We start from the raw sequence: 19,376 nt of genomic DNA on the forward strand, positions 1-19,376 counted from the left end.
TTAAATGCTGTGGAACAGTAAAAACATGAATCATTTGGGCGTGGATCCATCTAGGTATTTACACTCATGGCTGGACATCGACAGGCTTATGCGTCCGCTTCAAATTAAGCGTGGGCTTCTGTTCTTTACTGCACAACATGAGCGAATGTCATAGGGCCAGACAGCAAACCCCTCACTCGAATACACGCTCGCCAAACATCTGATACCTCCAGAGATACTAGCCACAGCAGGCTAGGATGTGACGCCTTCAAAAGCCCAATGCTCATTTTGCAGTGACAACAGACGGTCTGAACGTTGCCGAGAACCTGTGCTTTTATCCTGCAGCACTGGAAGAGTCAGGTGCCAATATTGGCTGAACCTCACCCAGCCACAGTCCTTGCCCAAAGCAGGAGTACTTTCCTGGGCCCAGGTTAGAAAAGAAGATAGCTTGTTTTCTTAACAAAAACCCCAAATAGATGGTATGATTAAAAGTTTGCCGTGGGGTTTTCCAAATGACCGACGTCCCTTTGGAAAAGAGAGCCAGCCATCGGAACTGTCAATCGGGTAAGAACCCTGATTGTTCTGGCGGGGAAATTCACCGGGACCACCTGAATTTCACCCTTGCTGTTTTCATTCACATCGGCCTTCCGAAATGAGCCAGGCTTGGGTTTTCCAAAGAGCACTGGAGGGTCAGGCGTTTGGCTCCCGTGGGCTCACGGTATTTCCTCAAGGGTGATTTATAATTCATTACCCCGAAACTAGGCACAGGGGAACTGGCCGGAGCAGAACTGGTTCCAGATTCGCACCCCGCTCTCCCTGACACGAAGGTTTGGGGAAAGCCAGCGGTATCGCCTCTCCCCTCGGTGCCCCACTCCACACTTACCTCACCTGGACGGCTCTTGCTGGGGAGAAGAGAAGAGTATCCGAGTGTCCTGGGACCGTGCCACCCATGGCTTTTGCCTTTCCCCGCTGTCTCCCACGAGACTGGCACTCATCAGAGGCTCCCACTAGCCAACCCAGCCTTCCACCCGGGGCAGAGACGGATCCAAACTTCAGCTCAGGTTCTGACAAGGTCCCAGGCTGGAGGCTTATCTGAATATTTTTGGTGGGGAGGGCGGCCAGGGGACATGGCTTCAAGACCGTTTCATCGCGTGTCAGGACTACTCATCATTCCCAGGCGCAGAAGGCAGCAGATTCCTTAGGACCGTTGCCTGGGCTGCTTTGCTCTCTAAGCGTTTGCTAACTAAAACACCCCTCCGATATGTAGGAGTGGGGTGCGGGCGAATACAGGCAGCCTCCTCTTCTTTTCTACTCGCGCTGAATCACTATGGAAACAATCCTGAAGTCTCTGCTGGTGTCTTTCTGGCTACGGAGCCGTGTCCCGAAAGCACACAGAGAGCGTCAAGAAGGAAGCGGTTGCTTTCCTTGCCAAAAAAAAACAACAAAACCCAAACCAAAATCCAAGGCACGAAACAGTCAATAACCAGGAACCAAGCAGGCACTCGGGGAGTTCGCTTTCTCGACGCCCGATGTCAGGAGAGGAGAGTTAATCCACTTTCAATATAAGGCCTGCTGCAAGCGTGCATGGGTGATAGCCCCCTCCATCCCCCACGCTGAGCACTTCAAGATCACTCTTCCGGCTGGTGCCCAAAGCCCCAGAAGGTTTCCTGAGGCAGGCACCTGACCGACGGCTGGGGTCGGTCTGCCGTGGCCACAAGGGAGGAGACCACCTCTGCGATCCCTTGCTGCTCTCCCATGCTGCAGCTCCACTGAGGGCCAAGGAATGAAAATAGAAAAGGTTACCAGCAAAATCGTTCTTAGCCCAGACGTCCTACGCCCGAGTCCTGTACCTTATCCATCACACCGGACTCTCCTCGGTGGGTAAACAGATAATCCATCCCTTCCCCCTCCCCCGCATGCTGAGGCACTATGAAGGCTGCCCTCCCATTTACTTCTGCACAAGGACCCGATTTCCAGAGAACTTTTGCTCGTTCTATGAGTCAAGGTGTTAGCGACGGCTTTAATCACCAACCATTGCCTGGGATGTGAAAGCCCAGCTCGGTTTGTTCTGCCTCTGACATCATCAGGGTAAAGATTTGCCAAGTGGGACTGAGCGGACAATTCTGTCGTTGATGTCAGAGGCAGAAAGGGATGCGGCTTGCTCTTTTCTAGCTGCGCTGGCCCTGCAGTTCTAAGGGGTGTGAGGGCTTGAGAGCAGGTGAAGTCATCCACAGAGGAGAGAGAGGACTATATTTACAAAACTACTTGAAAAGATCGTGAGAGGAATTGTGAGAGGCATGATTACACCTGGCTGATTCAAAAAAAAAATTTTTTTTTGGTGGAAAATGCCAATTAATTGAAATTGAAACTTTTTGCAGGAAAGTTTCAACAAATATTCCTGTTCTGAAAAAAAAAAATTGGGGGGGGGGGGGGGAAAGCTTTGAAATTGTGAAAACCTGCTGTTTTGACATTTTAAAAAGGAAGGTTTGAAATGACTTTTTATTTCGAAATTTACGTTAGTTTGTCATTTAAAAAATGTTACCAAAAAAAAAAGGGAAAATCAAAATGAAAAATTTCAGAATGATTGAAAGGACAGATTTCGATTGAACTGATCCAAACTGATTTTTTTCCCCCAGGTGTTCCGTTCGCAAACATTTTGACTTTTTGTCCTGATTTGGGACAGGGAAAATTTACAAAATCTCAAAGATTCTCACAGGACGGGAAAACCATTTCCCACCCTGCGCTAGAGGTAATAAAGTTATACAAAATGATAAATGGGAATTAGGGTCGAACCCTTCCATTCATTTATCCATAACACAAGAACGAGGGTGCTATTCAATTCAACTGGAAGGCAGCAAATTAAAAACCGATCAGAGGAAAAACTTCTCCACACAAGGCACAATTAGCCTATGTAACTCACTGCCACAGTATCTCATTGAGGACAAGGGTTTATGGTTGTGTGCAAGATACGGAGGTAATCGTTCTGATTTATTTGGCACTGGTGAGGCCTCAGGTGGAATACCGAGTCCAGTTTTGAGCATAACACTTTAAGAAAAACGTGGCGAAATTGGAGAGACCCCAGAGGAGAACCACAAAAATTATACAAGTTTTAGAAAACCTGACCTACGAGGAAAAGTTCAAAGAACGGGGCACCTTTAGGCTGAGGGGGGACCAGATAACAATCTTCAAATATGTTATAAAGAGGGATCGTGATCAATTGTTCTCCATGTCCACGGAGAACAGGACAAGAAGGACGTGGCTTAGTTTTCAGCAAAGGAGATTTAGGTTAGATATTCGGAAGAACTTTCTGACTCTAAGGGCAGGTCCACACTGGGGCGGGGGATTGATCTAGGAAACGCAACTTCAGCTACGAGAATAGCGTAGCTGAAGTCGACGTTTCCTAGATCGAACTAAATTTACTTACTTCGGGTCCACGCGGCGCAGGCAGGCTCCCCCGTCGACAGCGCTTCCTCCTCTCGGCGAGCAGGAGTTCCGCAGTCGACGAGGGAGCGCTTCTGGGATCGATCTATCGCGTCCAGATGAGAAGCGATAAATCGATCCCAGATCGATCTCTACCCGCTGAATCAGGCGGGTAGTGTGGACCAGCCCTAAGGATAGTTAAGCACAGGAACGGGTTACTTAGGGAGGTTGTGGATTACCCATCCCTGGAGGTTATTAAGAACAGGTTAGACAAACACCAGTCAGCAAAATGGTCCAGGTTTACTACTTCTTACCTCAGCGCAGGTCCCTTCCAGCCCGACATTTCTATGATTAGCAGGATTCGGGTGGGTAACGAGAACATCCAGGGTGAGACTAATCAGGATTTCCAACTAAGCAAGAGGTTTGGAAGGGATATGACTCCTCCTGCATTAAGGCATGAGTCAATCCCCAAGTAATAGGATTTCTTGTTCCACCATTGGAAACAGGACATAGGACTGGCTGGACCATGAATTTCCCTATGTTCTGAGCATGATGACACTTTTGGGGGCCACCGTTTTCCATCTGAACAAAAACCGAGATGTGCACCTCACACAGTGAACAGGAAAGGTTTAGGGGAAAAAAACCCAAGCCCATTCATTCACCCATCTTTGTGATCCACACACCCCACTCACCTGCCCGCTGCTGCTGCAGCTAACAAAAGAGTCCTCTTCACAGAGCCAGGAAGGTCTTGGCTTGGTCAAACGGCTCAGCAGGTCTCTTCCGCTTTGCAATTCTTCTGCTAGAGAGACAGCGGCGCCTTCGAGCCCTTCAGAGTTGGCTGGGGAGCCGTATCCACCCCATTTCAGCCGCTTCAGCCTGTACAGTGCCATGCACACAGCACAGTGGTTGCAAATACTTGAATATGCCCCAGGAGTAGCTAGAGGCCAGAACTGAGATTGGAAGCCCTGTACAGTAGGACCTCAGAGTGACAAACTGACCACCCCAACAACAGTTTCATAGATTCCAACGCCGGGGGGGACCATTGTATAACCAAGGCCAGAGACCTGCCCCAAAATATTCCCGAGAGCAGATATTTTAGGAAAACATCCAATCTTGATTTAAAAATGGACAGTGATGAAGAATCCACCATGACCCTGGGTCAACGGTTCCAACGGGTAATTCCACTCACTGTTAAAAATGTACGCCTTCTTTCCAGTCTGAATTTGTCTAGCTTCCACTTCCAGCCATGGGACCGTGTTTGACCTTTCTCTGCTAGATTGAAGAGCTCGTTATTAAATATTGGTTCCCCCCTTGTAGGTACTTATAGACTGCAATCAAGTCACCCCGTAACTTTAATTACTCAGGTTGGAAGTTGGCCGGGACAACGAGATTAACACCTGACTTAAAAACTACTATTATTTAATTATTACAAACATCCGGGAAGACAATTCCCCACAGCAGAACGCCCCCTAGCACCAACACGGGGGGATCATAGTCTGCCCGGCCTGCCAGAGGAGGGCGCCCCCTGCTGAGCCCCCACCCCCTGCAGCACAGCGCCCCTTAGCAGCATATTGCAGCGAGCGCACCAACATTACCTCCTGACGCATTATAAGTTGGGTGGCCAACCCTCCAGGATTGGCCTAGAGTCTCCAGGAATTAAACATTAACCTTGAATTAAAGATTATGTCATGTGATGAAATCTCCAACCAAAACTGGCAACCCGAATTATAAGGGAAAACTGAAGCCCAACCCCTCCAAATGCCCAACCTGGCCAAACCTGCTTAGCTTGCAAGATTTAAAACCCACAGCAATCAATAGTTAATCAAATCAAGTTAATTATAATAATGAAAAGATTAAATGACAGCCTTGAAATCAACAGCAACAAATGCACCTTGCCAACGGCACGAAGGAGGGTTTGGGACTTCTGACAGAAAGAGATGCAGTCCTCCAAATCTTTCTGCCCCACCACTTTGGTCTCTTAGATCAGTGGTTCTCAACCAGGGGTACGCGACATAAAAAGCACTAGCAAAGTCAGGACAAACTAAAATTTCATGCAGACAACGACTTGTTTATACCGCTCCATAGACTATACCCTGAAATGTACGTCCAGTCGTTATATGCCAGTTGATTGGTTTTATAAGTGTATGGTACAAACAAGGATGTCAGCCGTTTTTCAGTCCCAGTGTGGCTGGGACACTTGTATTTTTAGGTCTCATTTTGTAAGCGCGGCATTTTGAAGTGAGGTGTAACTTGGGGGTACGCAAGACAGATCAGACTCCTGCAAGGGCTACAGTTGTCTGGAAAGACTGACAGCCACTTCGTCAGGGGGTTGTATTGGTTTAACGTATAGTGAGAGACGCCAGGAGCTCAACTGATTTACTTTAAGAAAGGGAAGGTACTCGATCACAGTCTATCGTGGGGAACAGAAATTCAATGCTGCAAAGTGAAGCTAGACAGATCCAGACAAGGTGTGAGACTTTGATCACTTTACTCGGCTGAGTACACGGCCCTCCGTCTTAATGCCATTAGGGTTTCGCTGCATTGACCGACGCTGTGCAATGCAGAAATAGAGAAACAACACCAAATCCCACTCATTCTCCTCCCACAGACGCCCGCCCGACCAATAAATTCAGCTCCATACTGATCAATGCTGCTTTGCCTTTTCTTCAGGTCCTCCAGGTGGTAACAGACCGACATCACGCCACCGTTCTCCAGTCTCTTTCTTTTCAGCCGGCCGCTTCTCCTCCGACACAGCTCCCGAGGAGAGGGGAGCGCCTGCGGGACGGCCAGCACTGGCCAGGAGCCTGCGTCTGTCTGAGCATTGGGCCGGTGGACAGCAGAGCTAGACCTCTAAGAGGTAAAGAGAACATAGGAACTGCCAGACTGGATCAGACCCCAGTATCCTCTTTAAGAGGAAGGTACAAGAACCCCTCGTGGGCTACTTTGCTCCTATATTAGGTCTAACAGAGATTGGCTTGAACAATGAAACACGAGGTCTAATATCCCTCAGCATTAGCTATCATAACTCTGAATAGTCTCACCCATATAAATGGCCAGCCCCTCTTTGAATCTTGCGGCCTTCTCTGCCTCGGTAACTTCAAGTGGTGGGGTGTTCTACAGGCTAGCAATGCATTGTCTGGGAAATGATTTCTTTTGAACCATTTTGAATCCACAGGGATGGTGTCCCTAGGCTCTGTTTGCCAGAAGCTGGGAATGGGCGACGGGGGATGGGTCACTTGATTCCCTGTTCGGTTCATTCCCTCTGGGGCACCTGGCACTGGCCACTGTCGGCAGACAGGACCCTGGGCTGGATGGACCTTTGCTCTGACCCATAGGGCTTCCTTTCTCTGGTGAACAGTGCCAATCTTTTCAATCTCTCTCCATAGGAGAGTTTTACCAGGCCTTAGCCAATACCATGCCTAGAGCTGGGCAGGAAACGGTTTTCTCCTCCTGTGAGACTTTTTGAGATTTCCCCCCCCAAAAATGCTCTCATTCCGCATCAGGATAAAATCGAGACTTTTTGAAATGTTTCACAAAAAAAGAAAGAGAGAGAGAGACCCTGGCCATTGGATCCTACACCTTACAACCAGGAACCACCCAGAAACTGAAGCTATTAAGAAACACATTTAAGTTGTGGGAGTGCCTAGAAGGCAGGCAGGTGGGAGCCTCCTAGTGCTAGGCCCTGTACAGACATATAGTCCCTGACCCCAAGCTAAAAGACATCACAGGTGGATGAGACGAAAAAGCAGGTCATGGTGGGAGGCAGTGTAGTGTAACACAGATAATACAACACGTGCATTTTTTAGCCAATCGGGAGCAGCGTTTTCAGACCGCAGTTGTTCTCTTATGGAAGAGGTGAGTTTTGAGGAGGGACTTTTATGGGCATGGTGGCACATGGAGGATCTGTCTGCCAGGGTATTCAACCAGTGCTCCATGAACGGCACTGGCTGGGTTTCCAGAATCGCTGTAAGGTCTGGTCTACACTGCAGACCTACATCGGTATCACTCTGTCGCTCAGGGGTATCCACACCAGAACCAAAACCAGAGAGAGACAAAGCAGGCTGCTCCCTAAGTCAGAGGCACAACTCACTCCACCTCGGCAGGATGACTACTCAGGACACAGATTGCATGCTGCCCTACAGAGGCCCCTGGCCTGCAAGCAGGACCAGGCAACCCCTTAGATGTCCATTTTTACAGTTTTCAATCCACCACAGTTACCTGAAATCATCCTGCCCCAGCTGAGATCAGCAGATGAGATCACCATAAGAAAGGATTGCTGCTGGCCAAGAGTTTCCTGGTACGGGCCCACTGCTGGGGCACCTAAATGGTACCCGAATGTAGGTACACAGGAATATACCCCATCCTTGTCCCCAAGAATCAGGCCGCTTGTGGTCTTCTCCCTTTGCCTTGGCCCCTGACTCCCACCAAGATTTTTCTGGCCTCTCCTAATAAGCATGCCTGTTGCAAATCGGCTCTTAGCACCAGCTACACTCTCAATCTCACCCCTAATGAGCTAATTAACAGCCGTCAGTGCTAAGTAGGGAACTATAACAACACTTGAAGATGCACTGGGTGCCCTACAAAGATAATTAATCAAAGGAGCTAGTCGGGATGGGGAACGGGGCAGAGGAGAAACACAGCTGACATTTTTAATGGTTTTTTTAAGGGAGATTTACTTGTACACCTCCTCGCCGCTTTGCAGGTGGGTGGTAGATTTAACCATCATCAGAAATGTCTCAAGGACTCGTAATCATCCAGATTGTTTTGGGGCTTGAAATCTCCTGGCCTGGAGATCAGACTAGTTCATCTATCGATCCCTTCTGGCTTTAAACTCAGTGAAGCTACGAAGCCACTTGTGGTTTCCCAGGTCAGCCATCAACCTGGGTTCTGTCACTTCCCCGCTTTGTGCCTGTGTCCACCCTCACCTCTTTTGTCTGTCTTCTCTGTTATGCAGGCACCACGTCGCTAAAATGAAGGTGAGTTTTGCATTTAAAGCTGGGATCCGACCTTTTTTATTACGTCTGCAACATATGGCTATGCCCTGCCTAAAATTCCAGCCCTTATTCTTCGAGTGTGCAGTGAAGTGGTTGAAAATTTTCAGGCAAGTCTGTTAATTAGTTTAGGAGTTATCAATTAATTAAAACAGTGTCCTTTCAGAAATGGAAGCAGCTTGTCTCAGACTCCCTTTTGTGTGTCCCTAATGATCTCTTAGGGCACGTCTACGCGGGCAGAGTTACAGCGCCGCTCAGAGAGTGCGGCAGGGAAACCGCTGTTGTGTGTTCACACTGTCAGCTGCCTGCGCAATGGCGTGTTCACACTTACGGCGGTATTCGGAGCGGAGCATTCTGGGCAGCCATCCCACAGAACATCTCTTCCTCTTCTGCCGCTAAGAGTTGTGGGAAGGCGGAGGGGGTCGCGGAGAATCCTGGGTCCTGTCCCAATGCCCTGTCATGCATTGCTTCGCATCCCAGCAATCCCTGTGCTTTCATCTGCATTTGGCGCCATCTTTCAACCGTTTGTGTACTGCGCGTCCTGCCTCTTCGGGCTGCAGGAATGGATCCCACCCTGTTGACCAACATGCTGCTCACTCTGACCAACACATCACGAGTGGCACTGGAGTTATTCCTTAAACTACAAAGGCAAGAGGAGTGCGACATTGATCTTGCCACGTGTAGTAGCTATGACACGAGATTGCTTGTGGCATTCACAGAGGTGCTGACCACAGTGGAACGCTGCTTTTGGGCTCGGGAAACAAGCACTGAGTGGTGGGATCACATTGTCATGCACGTCTGGGATGATGAGCAGTGGCTGCAGAACTTTCGCATGAGGAAAGCCACATTTATGGGATTGTGTGATGAGCTCGCCTCAGCCCCACGGCGCAAGGACACAAGAATGAGAGCTGCCCTGCCGCTGGAGAAGCGCGTGGCGATTGTACTGTGGAAGCTTGCTGCTACTCCAGGCTGCTACCGATCGGTCGCTAACCAGTTCGCAGTGGGAGAGTCGACCGTTGGAGTCGTGTTGACGGAAGTGTGCAGGGCCATTAATCGCATCCTGCTCCAAAAGTCCGTCACTCTGGGCAACGTGCGTGACATTGTGGCTGGCTTTGCACAAATGGGCTTCCCTAACTGCGGAGGGGCGATAGATGGCACGCACATTCCAATTCTGGCACCAGACCACCTAGCCACATTAATCGCAAGGGGTATTTCTCAATGGTTCTCCAGGCGCTTGTGGATCACCGTGGGCGTTTCACAGACATAAACACAGGCTGGTCCGGAAAGGTGCATGACGCACGCATCTTTCAGAACACTGGCCTGTTCAGGAAGCTGCAAGCCAGGACTTTCTTCCTGGACAAGAAGATCACCGTGGGGGAAGTCGAAATGCCCATTGTGATCCTGGGAGACCCCGCCTACCCCTTAATGCTGTGGCTTATGAAGCCATACACGGGGCACCTTGACAGCAGCAAGGGGCGGTTCAACAACAGGCTGAGCAAGTGCAAGAATGACTGTTGTGTGCTTTTGGCCGTTTAAAGGCCCGCTGGCACTGCCTATAGGGGAGGCTGGACCTGGCCGATGACAATATTCCTATGCTTATAGGTGCGTGCTGTGCGCTCTATTATATTTGTGAAGGGAAGGGTGAAAGCGTCACTCAAGGTGGGACCACTGAGGCTCAGCTCCCAGAGGCTGATTTTGAACAGCCAGAGACCAGGGCTATTAGAGGGGCGCAGCGCGGGACCATAAGGACCAGGGATGCCTTGAGGCAGCAATTTGAAGCTGAAAGCCACTAATATTTGTTGCCATGCTCGGGAGTGCAGTGCTTGTAATGCTAGGAGGTGACTGTGATTGGTGCAGACGATGCACTATGAAGGTTTAAGAAAATTACCTGTTGCTTTGCAGGGCTCTGTTTGCTTTCAATTAATGGCATAAAGATGGCTTTCAAACTAACACAATTATTTTATTAAAAAACAACAACCAGAGGAGAGAGACAAACAGAAAAACCCCTCAGCACTGAGCGGGATGGGGGAAGAGAGGGTTGCAGGAGGAAGTGGTGTCCCGGGACGGTTAAAGATTTGTGTATGTCCAGGTATCATATGCAAGCTTCTCCTTTGGAGTACCGTGCAGCGGGTACTGTACTTCAGCAGGGCTAAACTGCAGAGGGACGGGTGTTGAGTGCAGTGGATACTGGGAGTCCGCGGTGTTGGGAGGACTGGAATGCTGCGGGTACCGACTGGAGCCAGGAGGTTGACAAGAGTGTGTTGGCGGTGTCTGGGGGGCGCATGGGAAAGAGTTTTGCGACAGCAGCTGCAGGGGAGGGCGGGTGTGGAGCTGCTCGGTTTGCAGAGCTAGTATCTCCTGGAGCGTGTCCACTTGGTGCTTCATAACGTTTAAGATCCGCTCCGTGGCTTCGTTCTGGTGCGCCGCATTCTCCTTTCAGTCCCTCTTCTCACTGTCCCGCCACTCCTTCAATTCCTGTTTTTCGGCAGCGGAGTGCATGATAACCTCACGCAGAAAGTCCGCCTTAGTTCTTCATGGCTGCTTTCTAATTCTGCACAGCCGCTCAGCCGGCGATAACAAAGAGGGACGCTGGGCTCCCAAGGTCAGATCTGTGAAGACAAAATGCAACGTTTTACAGAAGCAGTATTGTTTGCAACACAGAGACCCCTGATTTAAAACACAGCCACTATTTACACACCTGTCACTAACTGGCTGACCCCAGGCAAGCACACGTGAGCCACAAGACCCCCAGAATGGTGAGTAACCGCGGGGGCAGGGGAAATCGGTGTTTCAGGACCGCACTGTACACTGGGCACATGGCTCTTGGGGAGAGCCAGCACTGTGTGTGTGTGTGTCCCCACATTTTCCACAGGCTGTGTTCATTAAGGCAGATATCTCACTGCTGAGGGTGAGCAGGGACTCAAGAGAGGGTTTTTTCCAAGACGGCGACGTCTGCCCTGCCCTTATGCGGCTCGCCTGTGTCCCCCCAACTCAGTGACGGCAGAATGGTGTGGGAAAGTTACCCTTAATGGGGCAAGAAACAAAGCATCTCTGCTAAAGAACCCGGGGCAGCGGATTGCCCAGTATCTCCATGAGAGATCTCTGGGGCAGATTCCCGTGAAGTGAGGGAGTCAATCAACACCCTGTTCCACCGCCCAGACTAGGCATATGGTGGTACACGCGTCATACAGATACAAGCCTGCTTTCTGCAACCCTCTTGCCCCCAGCAACTCGCTTCAGCGATGCCCCAAATCAAAGCCACTTACCAGGGGCCTCCTCTCCTGTTTGCGCTTCGCCAAGCTCCAACAGCTGTGACTGGCTAGGCTCCTCCGGGGTAGAGAAGAGCTCCTGGTTGTATGCATCTCTAACCTCTGAGTCATCCTCTGCTTCTGGGTCCCCCTCCGTATCCCCGTCCAAGATTTCCTCCTCCTGGCTTGGTCCACTCTCGACTGGCACGCGAGCCACCAGTCTCCACAGTGGCCTTTGCAGTGGAGGTGGGGTCGCCACCGAGTATCACGTCCAGCTCTTTGTAGAACCGGCAGCTCGTGGGCGCAGCACCGGAGCAGCGGTTTACCTCCCGCACCTTGTGGTAGGCGTTCCGCGGTGCCTTCACTTTGACCCTGCACTGCAATGTGTCCCGGTCATGGCCTCTTTCTGTCATGCATCGTGAAATCTGTCCGTAGTTGTTATAATTCCTACGGCGGGAGCGCAACTGGGACTGGACGGCTTCCTCTCCCCAAATGCCGATGAGGTCCAGCAGCTCGGCATTGCACCAAGTGGGGGATTGCCTGGTGCGTGGAGCAGGCATGGCCACCTGGAAAGATGCGCTGAGACCACCGCACGCGTCACCGAGCAAGCAGAAACGTGCCGCTGTAGACAAGGCCTTAGCAACAGAATAACGCTGACTCTTCCCATATCGTTAAACCGGGGGAAATCATATGCAAAATCTTTGAAGACATTGTTGACGGATTATCGGTCACTTTGACTGTCATTTAGACTGTCAACTTTTTGAGGCCGGGTGTTTGTATACTGCCCAACACAATGGGACCGGGATCTCAGTCAGGGGTCTGTACAGCGCCGTGCACAATGGGGGAACCCGATCTCAGTTGAGGGGTCCATAGTTGGTACAGTATTACCAATAAAAATTATCTTCTGGGCTGGAGCATACACACACGCACCCCCAAAAACTCCAGCAAACGCTTTCAAATTGCACCTTTTTTGCCAATCTTTCCTGCCCCCTCTGCCACACACAAATCCAGAGATCCAAAAAGCCATCACTTCAGGTGCTCGGTATCACCAAGCGAACGTTCTTCAGAAGGAACAGGGCGGGGGGGAGGAATCTTTGCCCACGCAAATGATGGAAAGCGATTACCATATGTATAACTTCGCATTGTTCATCGCGGGGGCACGCCGTGCGCGAACGCAGTTACCGCACCGACTGATGAGTGGGACTGTGGGGGAGATGGATGTCTTTTTTGGGGGGGGGCGGGAGGATGCTGGAGAGAGAAAGCAGCAAAGAGTGGAGAAGATTTGGGGGCTTGAGTGAAGGTCCATTGGACAGATCCGCGTTAGATCACTTCTCAGGGGACTGACAGCTACGCAGGTACATTATTTTGAATGGTGCCTGCCGGAAACAGATTTTATGCAAGCTCAGGGAGCAGCAGGAGGCCGGTAATTGGCGTGCAAGATAACATGAGTAATATTTTTAAAGAGAAGGGAATCTGGGGGCAGGGCTGGGTGGAGGAATAGCTCTTCAGCTAGCCATAACAATTTTGAGCAGTGAATGTTTCATCGTCCTGGTAGCAATAAACAGGAAGGGGTAAAAACATTTGTATCAAGGGAGCTGATGCCCGCAGAGGGTGTTCTCCCACAACGCTTTGAGAAAATGAGCCAGATTCTGAGCTCAGTTCCATGGAGGTCAATCCGGAGTGACTCAGGATTGACACCCGTGTAAACGCGATTAGAAGCTGGCCCAGGTCGGATCTCAGTTGGGGTCTGAGTGGCACGACAGGGCCTTCATTTCAATTGCAGCCTCGAGGCGCTACCATGATGCAAATAATCATAAACTGAAGCAGGTGTGTAAGGAGCACTCCAGTCAGGTAAGTAATCCATTGCTGCACTCAAAAGGGGTCGGAGCCCATGGAGCCGGGAGCAAATTAGATTTGCAAAAAGCTTTACCAATCAGGATCAATTCTATTTGCATGTCCCTATTTTTACACGGTCTGTTAGTTCCACCGGCGTTGAGCGAATCATTAAAACACCCTCGTGCCTATGTGGCAACGTACCAGCAGGGGCGAGGTTTCCCTGTATTCTTCCATCCAGCGCGGGCTGAAAGATAAATAAATGCCGTTTCAGCTGTGCATTAGCTGTTTCTTCATGGCTCCTAAAAGATGTTCGTTAGCAACTCGGAGAGAAAATAGATTCATTAGCCGCCGGCACACGATGGAAAACGTAACCGGAGGGTTTGGATAAAAGCGGCCACTCAAATCTTGGCATACACTTTTCCAACACCCACTGTGATGAATTCCATCGCCTGTGTAACTCAGGGGTGTCCAAATGTTGCAAAACCAACAACACACCACCCAGTGCTTAATTTGCATTGAATTTGCATAACTTCTAGGCCATTATGCTAATGACACCGAACCTGGGAACAAACAGGAGAAGCATGAATATACATGGCTTATAGGGAACAATATTCAAGGGATGGAGTGATTGGAAGCTTTGGAGCAGAGATGGTCTTTTTCTTCTGTGTTTGTACAGCGCCCAGCACACCAGTCCGTGGCTAGGGCTCACAGGCATTCCTGGAACACACCTAATAAATAACACATTTTCCTGGGTGTCATTGTTTCTAATACAATGACCACGAAACACCCCAGTGAGCTGGGTGCTGTACATACACGTAGCCAGAGGCAGTCCCTGCCCTAGGAAGATTACAGTCTATATGGGCAACAGAGAAGGGTAGGGAGGGGAAACTGAGGCACAGCGAGTAGCAGTAACTTGCAGTGGTAGACCAGAACCCAGGCCGGGCTGATGGGAGTGGGGAAAGGGGGGACAACTACACTGGGGCACCCAGCTCAGGGGACCCCCCCCCCAAAAAAAATCATCTGTGTAAACAAAGTGAAATGGGACGGGGCCTCAAATTTCTCTCTACAGGCCTGAGCATAAGCCACTTGCCTGCACAGTCTCTCCTAACTACAGTCTCCATTCCCCGGCGTGGAGATGGTGCTTATAAAACGAGCAAGGCCAATTAGCCCCCAAAGGTTGAAATCGAAGAGAGCTGTGTTGTTTCAAAACCACCCAGCAGGGAAGCTATTGTTAGAATCCGCCCAGGCGCTGCTGTATCATAGCGAGGTACAGGCATTAAAAGGGTTATGTAACGGGGTCGAAGATGCTTGGATTCGAGCTCTCACCATAATATAATAAGGCTGAGCGGAGTGATGGAAAAAGCTGTCTGATGCGTAGGAAGCGCATCGTTCCCTACCTTGGCCGCTGGCTAAGCCCGCTCCAGAATTCATCAGCGTTGTAACACGGGCCTCGCTGATGGGTGGGGAGCTCCGTGGTGTCAGCTTCTGGTTTATATCTGCTTACCATCTTGGACTGCCTAAAAGCCAGCCAGCCAGCAGCATGTAAACAGGAAGAAATAAACAAAACAGTGGTTCTCAAGCTATTTACCATTGTGGGCTGGATATGCGGCCCACAAAGTGTTACCTGTGGTTGAGAACCACAGTGCCCCACACCTAGCCCCCGCCCCACAAACCCCTATGCCCAGTTGAGAACCGGTGAAATAGAAGCCAACAGGAGAAGAGCCTGGGAGTATATTTTAAAGGAAAAACTCTCAATATATTTCTAGAAATCCAAAATAACTCCTTACCTGTGTTACTCATCAAGGGCCTGATTAGATTGATAGATCCATCCATCAATCCCCATACACCTCTGCTGTGCCACCCCCATATATATCTATTCCTATCCATCCACCCCATGCAAACCCCTCTGACTAGCCTCCTCCATATGCGTCTGTTCATACCTATCCGTCCGTCTGCGGAGATGAGGTAGACAGACAGATGGATAACGCACATGCTTAAGGACCTTGGTGAATTGGGACCCGGAGTTTCCAGACACTCGAGAGTCAGTATTATTGACAGGTATAAAGCACAGAGAGGAGAGGTGCATTGCAGATTGCTTTTGTTCCAGCTCTCTCGCCAATGCAACAGGAGTTTCTTCCTCTTCTGCGCTGTGAGAAAATTAACCTCATGCTGTTTCCTCCTCTTCAATCAGTTTACAACAAGCACATCCACCCCTCCGCCCATGCCAAGCCATTTACAGACAGAAGGCACTTAAAAAGGGGGCAATCAGACCAGACGGTCCCTGAAATCGGTCTGTCTGTGCCAACAGCCAAACACGGCATTGTCGCAGAGGGGAAATAATTGAGCAGATAATAATGATGGTGATTAACGACCCAGGTTCTTTCCCACCCGAGCGCTAATGCTAACGCGAGCATCCCTAATTAACACAACTGGAAAGGAGATGGCACAGAATAACACACAAGCAGTGTCAAGTCCATGTCTGACAATTTGGAGGCCACCTTGGTGCCTCAGTTTCCCCAGAGGGGTGAAAATACCTCCCTCAGAGCGCAGTGGTGAGGATTAATTGGCTCATGCTTGTAAAATGCTTTGAGATTCTTAAAGGCTGATGAACTTGTCCAGGAGAAGTTGCAACTTCTTTAATCGAGCGGAGAAAGGCAGACCGAGAAGCAACGGCTAGGGGCCATTTCTTGTCTACACTAGAAAAGGTTCGCCAATGTAGCTAAACTGGCAAACTCGCCTAGGGTTCGTGCAGTTTATGCTGGCAAAAACCTTCTCCTGTACTGGGACAGCAAAAGTTTTCTAGAGTGGACCTGGCCTGGGAGTTAAATTCGGACAAATTAAAATTAGAAACGAGGCAGAAATGTGATTAACCACTGGAGAAAACTCCCCAGGGCAGGGGTGGATTCTCTGTCTCTTGAGACGCTTTAGTTATTGGGCTCAATCCAGAGGGAACTGTGTTGAATTGTGCGCACTGTGTTAAACAGGAGTCAGACTAGAAGAGCGTCCAATGGTCCCTCCCTTCTGGCCTTTGAATCTATGAACCTTCTACGGCTGGATAAAAGCAAACACACAGGTTATTAAGCCAGGCAGAGGAAGACATTTAAAATGCCGACTTGTGGCTAAACAGAGGTACAATATCACCCTCAGTACAAAGGTACGGCAGTGGCATGAAGCCGAGAAGATAACGATACTTGGAAAATTTACCCTTGTCATGCTATTTCTTTGCTTCCGGTAGGGGAGTATTATTTAGGGGATCATTAAGTTGACTAATGTTAAATCATTAAACAAAGAGAGCTTTTATACAGTGGCGACGGCGAGCCCTGTGCAGGTGGCTCGCACTAGTCCGTGAGCTGACAAATTAAGTCCACGCACTTTGCACGAGTGTCTCCTAGCACGGCTTACACACGTGAGTATTCTTCCACTGCTGGAGGGGGATGGGGACGACGGTCCCGCTTGCTGTAGTATGAGGAACGGAGCTGGAGAAAGAGGGTCAGGTTTCAGAGGGGACCCATTTGGGGGTGACCCCCAGGGTTCAGTAAGACAAGCTGGGTCTAAGCGCCTAACATGCAAACTCTGGAGACTCATTTAAAAGTGGTGGCTTAGTACTTTATACTGGAATTGGAAAAGGTTCAGAAAAGGGCAACAAAAATGATGAGGGGTCTGGAACGGCTTTCGCATGAGGAGAGATTAATCAGACTGGGACTTTTCAGCTTGGAAAAGAGATGACTAAGGGGGGATGGGATAGAGGTCTATAAAATCATGACGGGTGTGGAGAAGGTAAATACAGAAGTGTTATTTACTCCTTCTCATAACACAAGAACTAGGGGACACCCAATGAAATTAACAGGCAGCGGGTTTAAAACAAACAAAAGGAAGTATTTTTTCACACAACGCAGTCAACCTGTGGAACTCCTTGCCACAGGATGTTGTGAAGGCCAAGACTATAACAGGGTTCAAAAAAGAACTAGATAAATTCATGGGGGATAGGTCCATCAATGGCTATTAGTTAATTCATTTGTTAATGAAACACAGGGGGGAAAATGAGATTTTGAAACCCCCCATGTCTGAAGTGACCCTCTGCATATAACACCAGCATCTCAGCCTGCTTCCGCCTTGTACCATGGCATTAACACTTCCCGATCTAGTTAGAAGCAAGCCATGCTTGATCAGAGACTTACCTACCACAGCAAACAGCAATACGCTCTGTCTTTAGCAACTAATCTATAGACCAGCAGAAACCAGGTGCTTAGTAAAGTTGTGTGTCTAGCCAAAAGATTGAATCAATCGACACTGGAAGCTACAAGGCGATCATTTTAAAAGTGCTTGGATGCACCTACCCAAAGTGTACAGGAAATTCAGGAGTCAGGCCCAAAAAATCATGATATTGGCTTAAAAATCATGATATTTTAAAAGTCTGTTAATAAGCATTAGGGCTTATCTGATATCTGGGTTTTTTTTACACTTTAGGTCTCACATTTTCCAGCTGTTTTCTGCAACCATTAGGACCAGAAACTGAGCTCTCTTAAAAATTGTAAAAAAAATTAAAGCTGAGTGTTGTATGTTATAACATGACTCCAGGCACTGGGGCTTTAAGAGAAATATCAACTATTGTGAGACTCATGATAAAATCCTGGGAATTCGTGATGCTGAAAGGGGGCGATTTCTTAGCGCTGACTTCACTGTATTTCAGTACACTGTACAGTAAAAAACAAAACTTTCCTGACTCAACTCATCTCTGCCACCTGGTGGAAATATTTCCCAGTGACAATTAGAACAACATTTTTTTTTTTAAATACTTCCTCTTCAGCTGCCCAGATACTAGACAGACACATATTTGTCTAGATAGACAGACCTGCAGGACACAGAGAGAAAGAGAGGGGTGTGTCTAGAGACAGACAGACAGATGGATCCATCAATCCCCATACACATCTACCTATCTATCCTCCTATCCCCAAATACATCTACTGATTGATCCATCTATCCATTCCTTCTTTCCATACATTTCTCTCTCTCCATCTCCATATCTATCCATTCCTTCTTTCCATACATTTCTTTCTCTCTCTCCATCTCCATATCTATCCATTCATCTCACACATTATCTATCAGCCATCCCCATACACCCCCTTTATCTATCTGTCTGTTTATCCCCATCCAACCCATCTATCTATCTATCTATCCCCATCCACCCCCTCTATCTATCGATCTATCCCCATCCACCCCATCCATCTATTCATAGATTCATAGATTCATAGATTCTAGGACTGGAAGGGACCTCGAGAGGTCATCGAGTCCAGTCCCCTGCCCGCATGGCAGGACCAAATACTGTCTAGACCATCCCTGATAGACATTTTTCTATCTATCTATCTATCCCCGTCCACCTCATCTATCTATCTATCTATCTATCTATCTATCCCCATCCACCCCCTCTATCTATCTATCTATCCCCATCCAACCCCTCTATCTATCCCCATCCAACCCATCTATCTATCTATCTATCCCCATCCACCCTATCTATCCCCGTCCACCCCAACTATCTATCTATCTATCCCCATCCAACCCCTCTATCTATCTATCTCCATCCACCCCATCTATCTATGTATCCCCATCCACCCCCTCTATCTATCTATCTATGTATCCCCATCCACCCCCTCTATCTATCTATCTCCATCCACCCCCTCTATCTATCTATCTATCCCCGTCCACCTCATCTATCTATCTCCATCCACCCCCTCTATCTATCGATCTATCCCCATTCACCCCATCCATCTATCGATCTATCTATCCCCGTCCACCTCATCTATCTATCTATCCCCATCCAACCCATCTATCTATCTATCTATCCCCGTCCACCCCAACTATCTATCTATCTATCTCCATCCACCCCCTCTATCTATCTATCTAT

At 49.0% G+C, this 19,376-nt stretch overlaps 1 protein-coding gene across 1 annotated transcript in view; it reads right to left on the reverse strand.

Annotated features, from left to right (window-relative positions):
* Window positions 1-1,607: 1,607 nt before the first annotated feature.
* INCA1 (inhibitor of CDK, cyclin A1 interacting protein 1) overlaps window positions 1,608-19,376 on the reverse strand; it is a 40,519-nt gene continuing 22,750 nt past the window's right edge. The window contains exons 2-6 of the mRNA XM_026658373.1: window positions 14,872-14,991; window positions 13,676-13,718; window positions 6,041-6,249; window positions 4,092-4,275; window positions 1,608-1,748 (exon numbers count right to left, since the gene is read on the reverse strand). Of these exons, the coding sequence (XP_026514158.1) occupies window positions 1,608-1,748; window positions 4,092-4,275; window positions 6,041-6,249; window positions 13,676-13,718; window positions 14,872-14,991 (697 nt within the window). The remainder of the gene's footprint in view (window positions 1,749-4,091; window positions 4,276-6,040; window positions 6,250-13,675; window positions 13,719-14,871; window positions 14,992-19,376) is intronic.

This window comes from Terrapene carolina, unplaced genomic scaffold (assembly GCF_002925995.2).
Source record: "Terrapene carolina triunguis isolate 2854851 unplaced genomic scaffold, T_m_triunguis-2.0 Scaffold433, whole genome shotgun sequence".
Lineage (NCBI taxonomy): Eukaryota > Metazoa > Chordata > Testudines > Emydidae > Terrapene > Terrapene triunguis.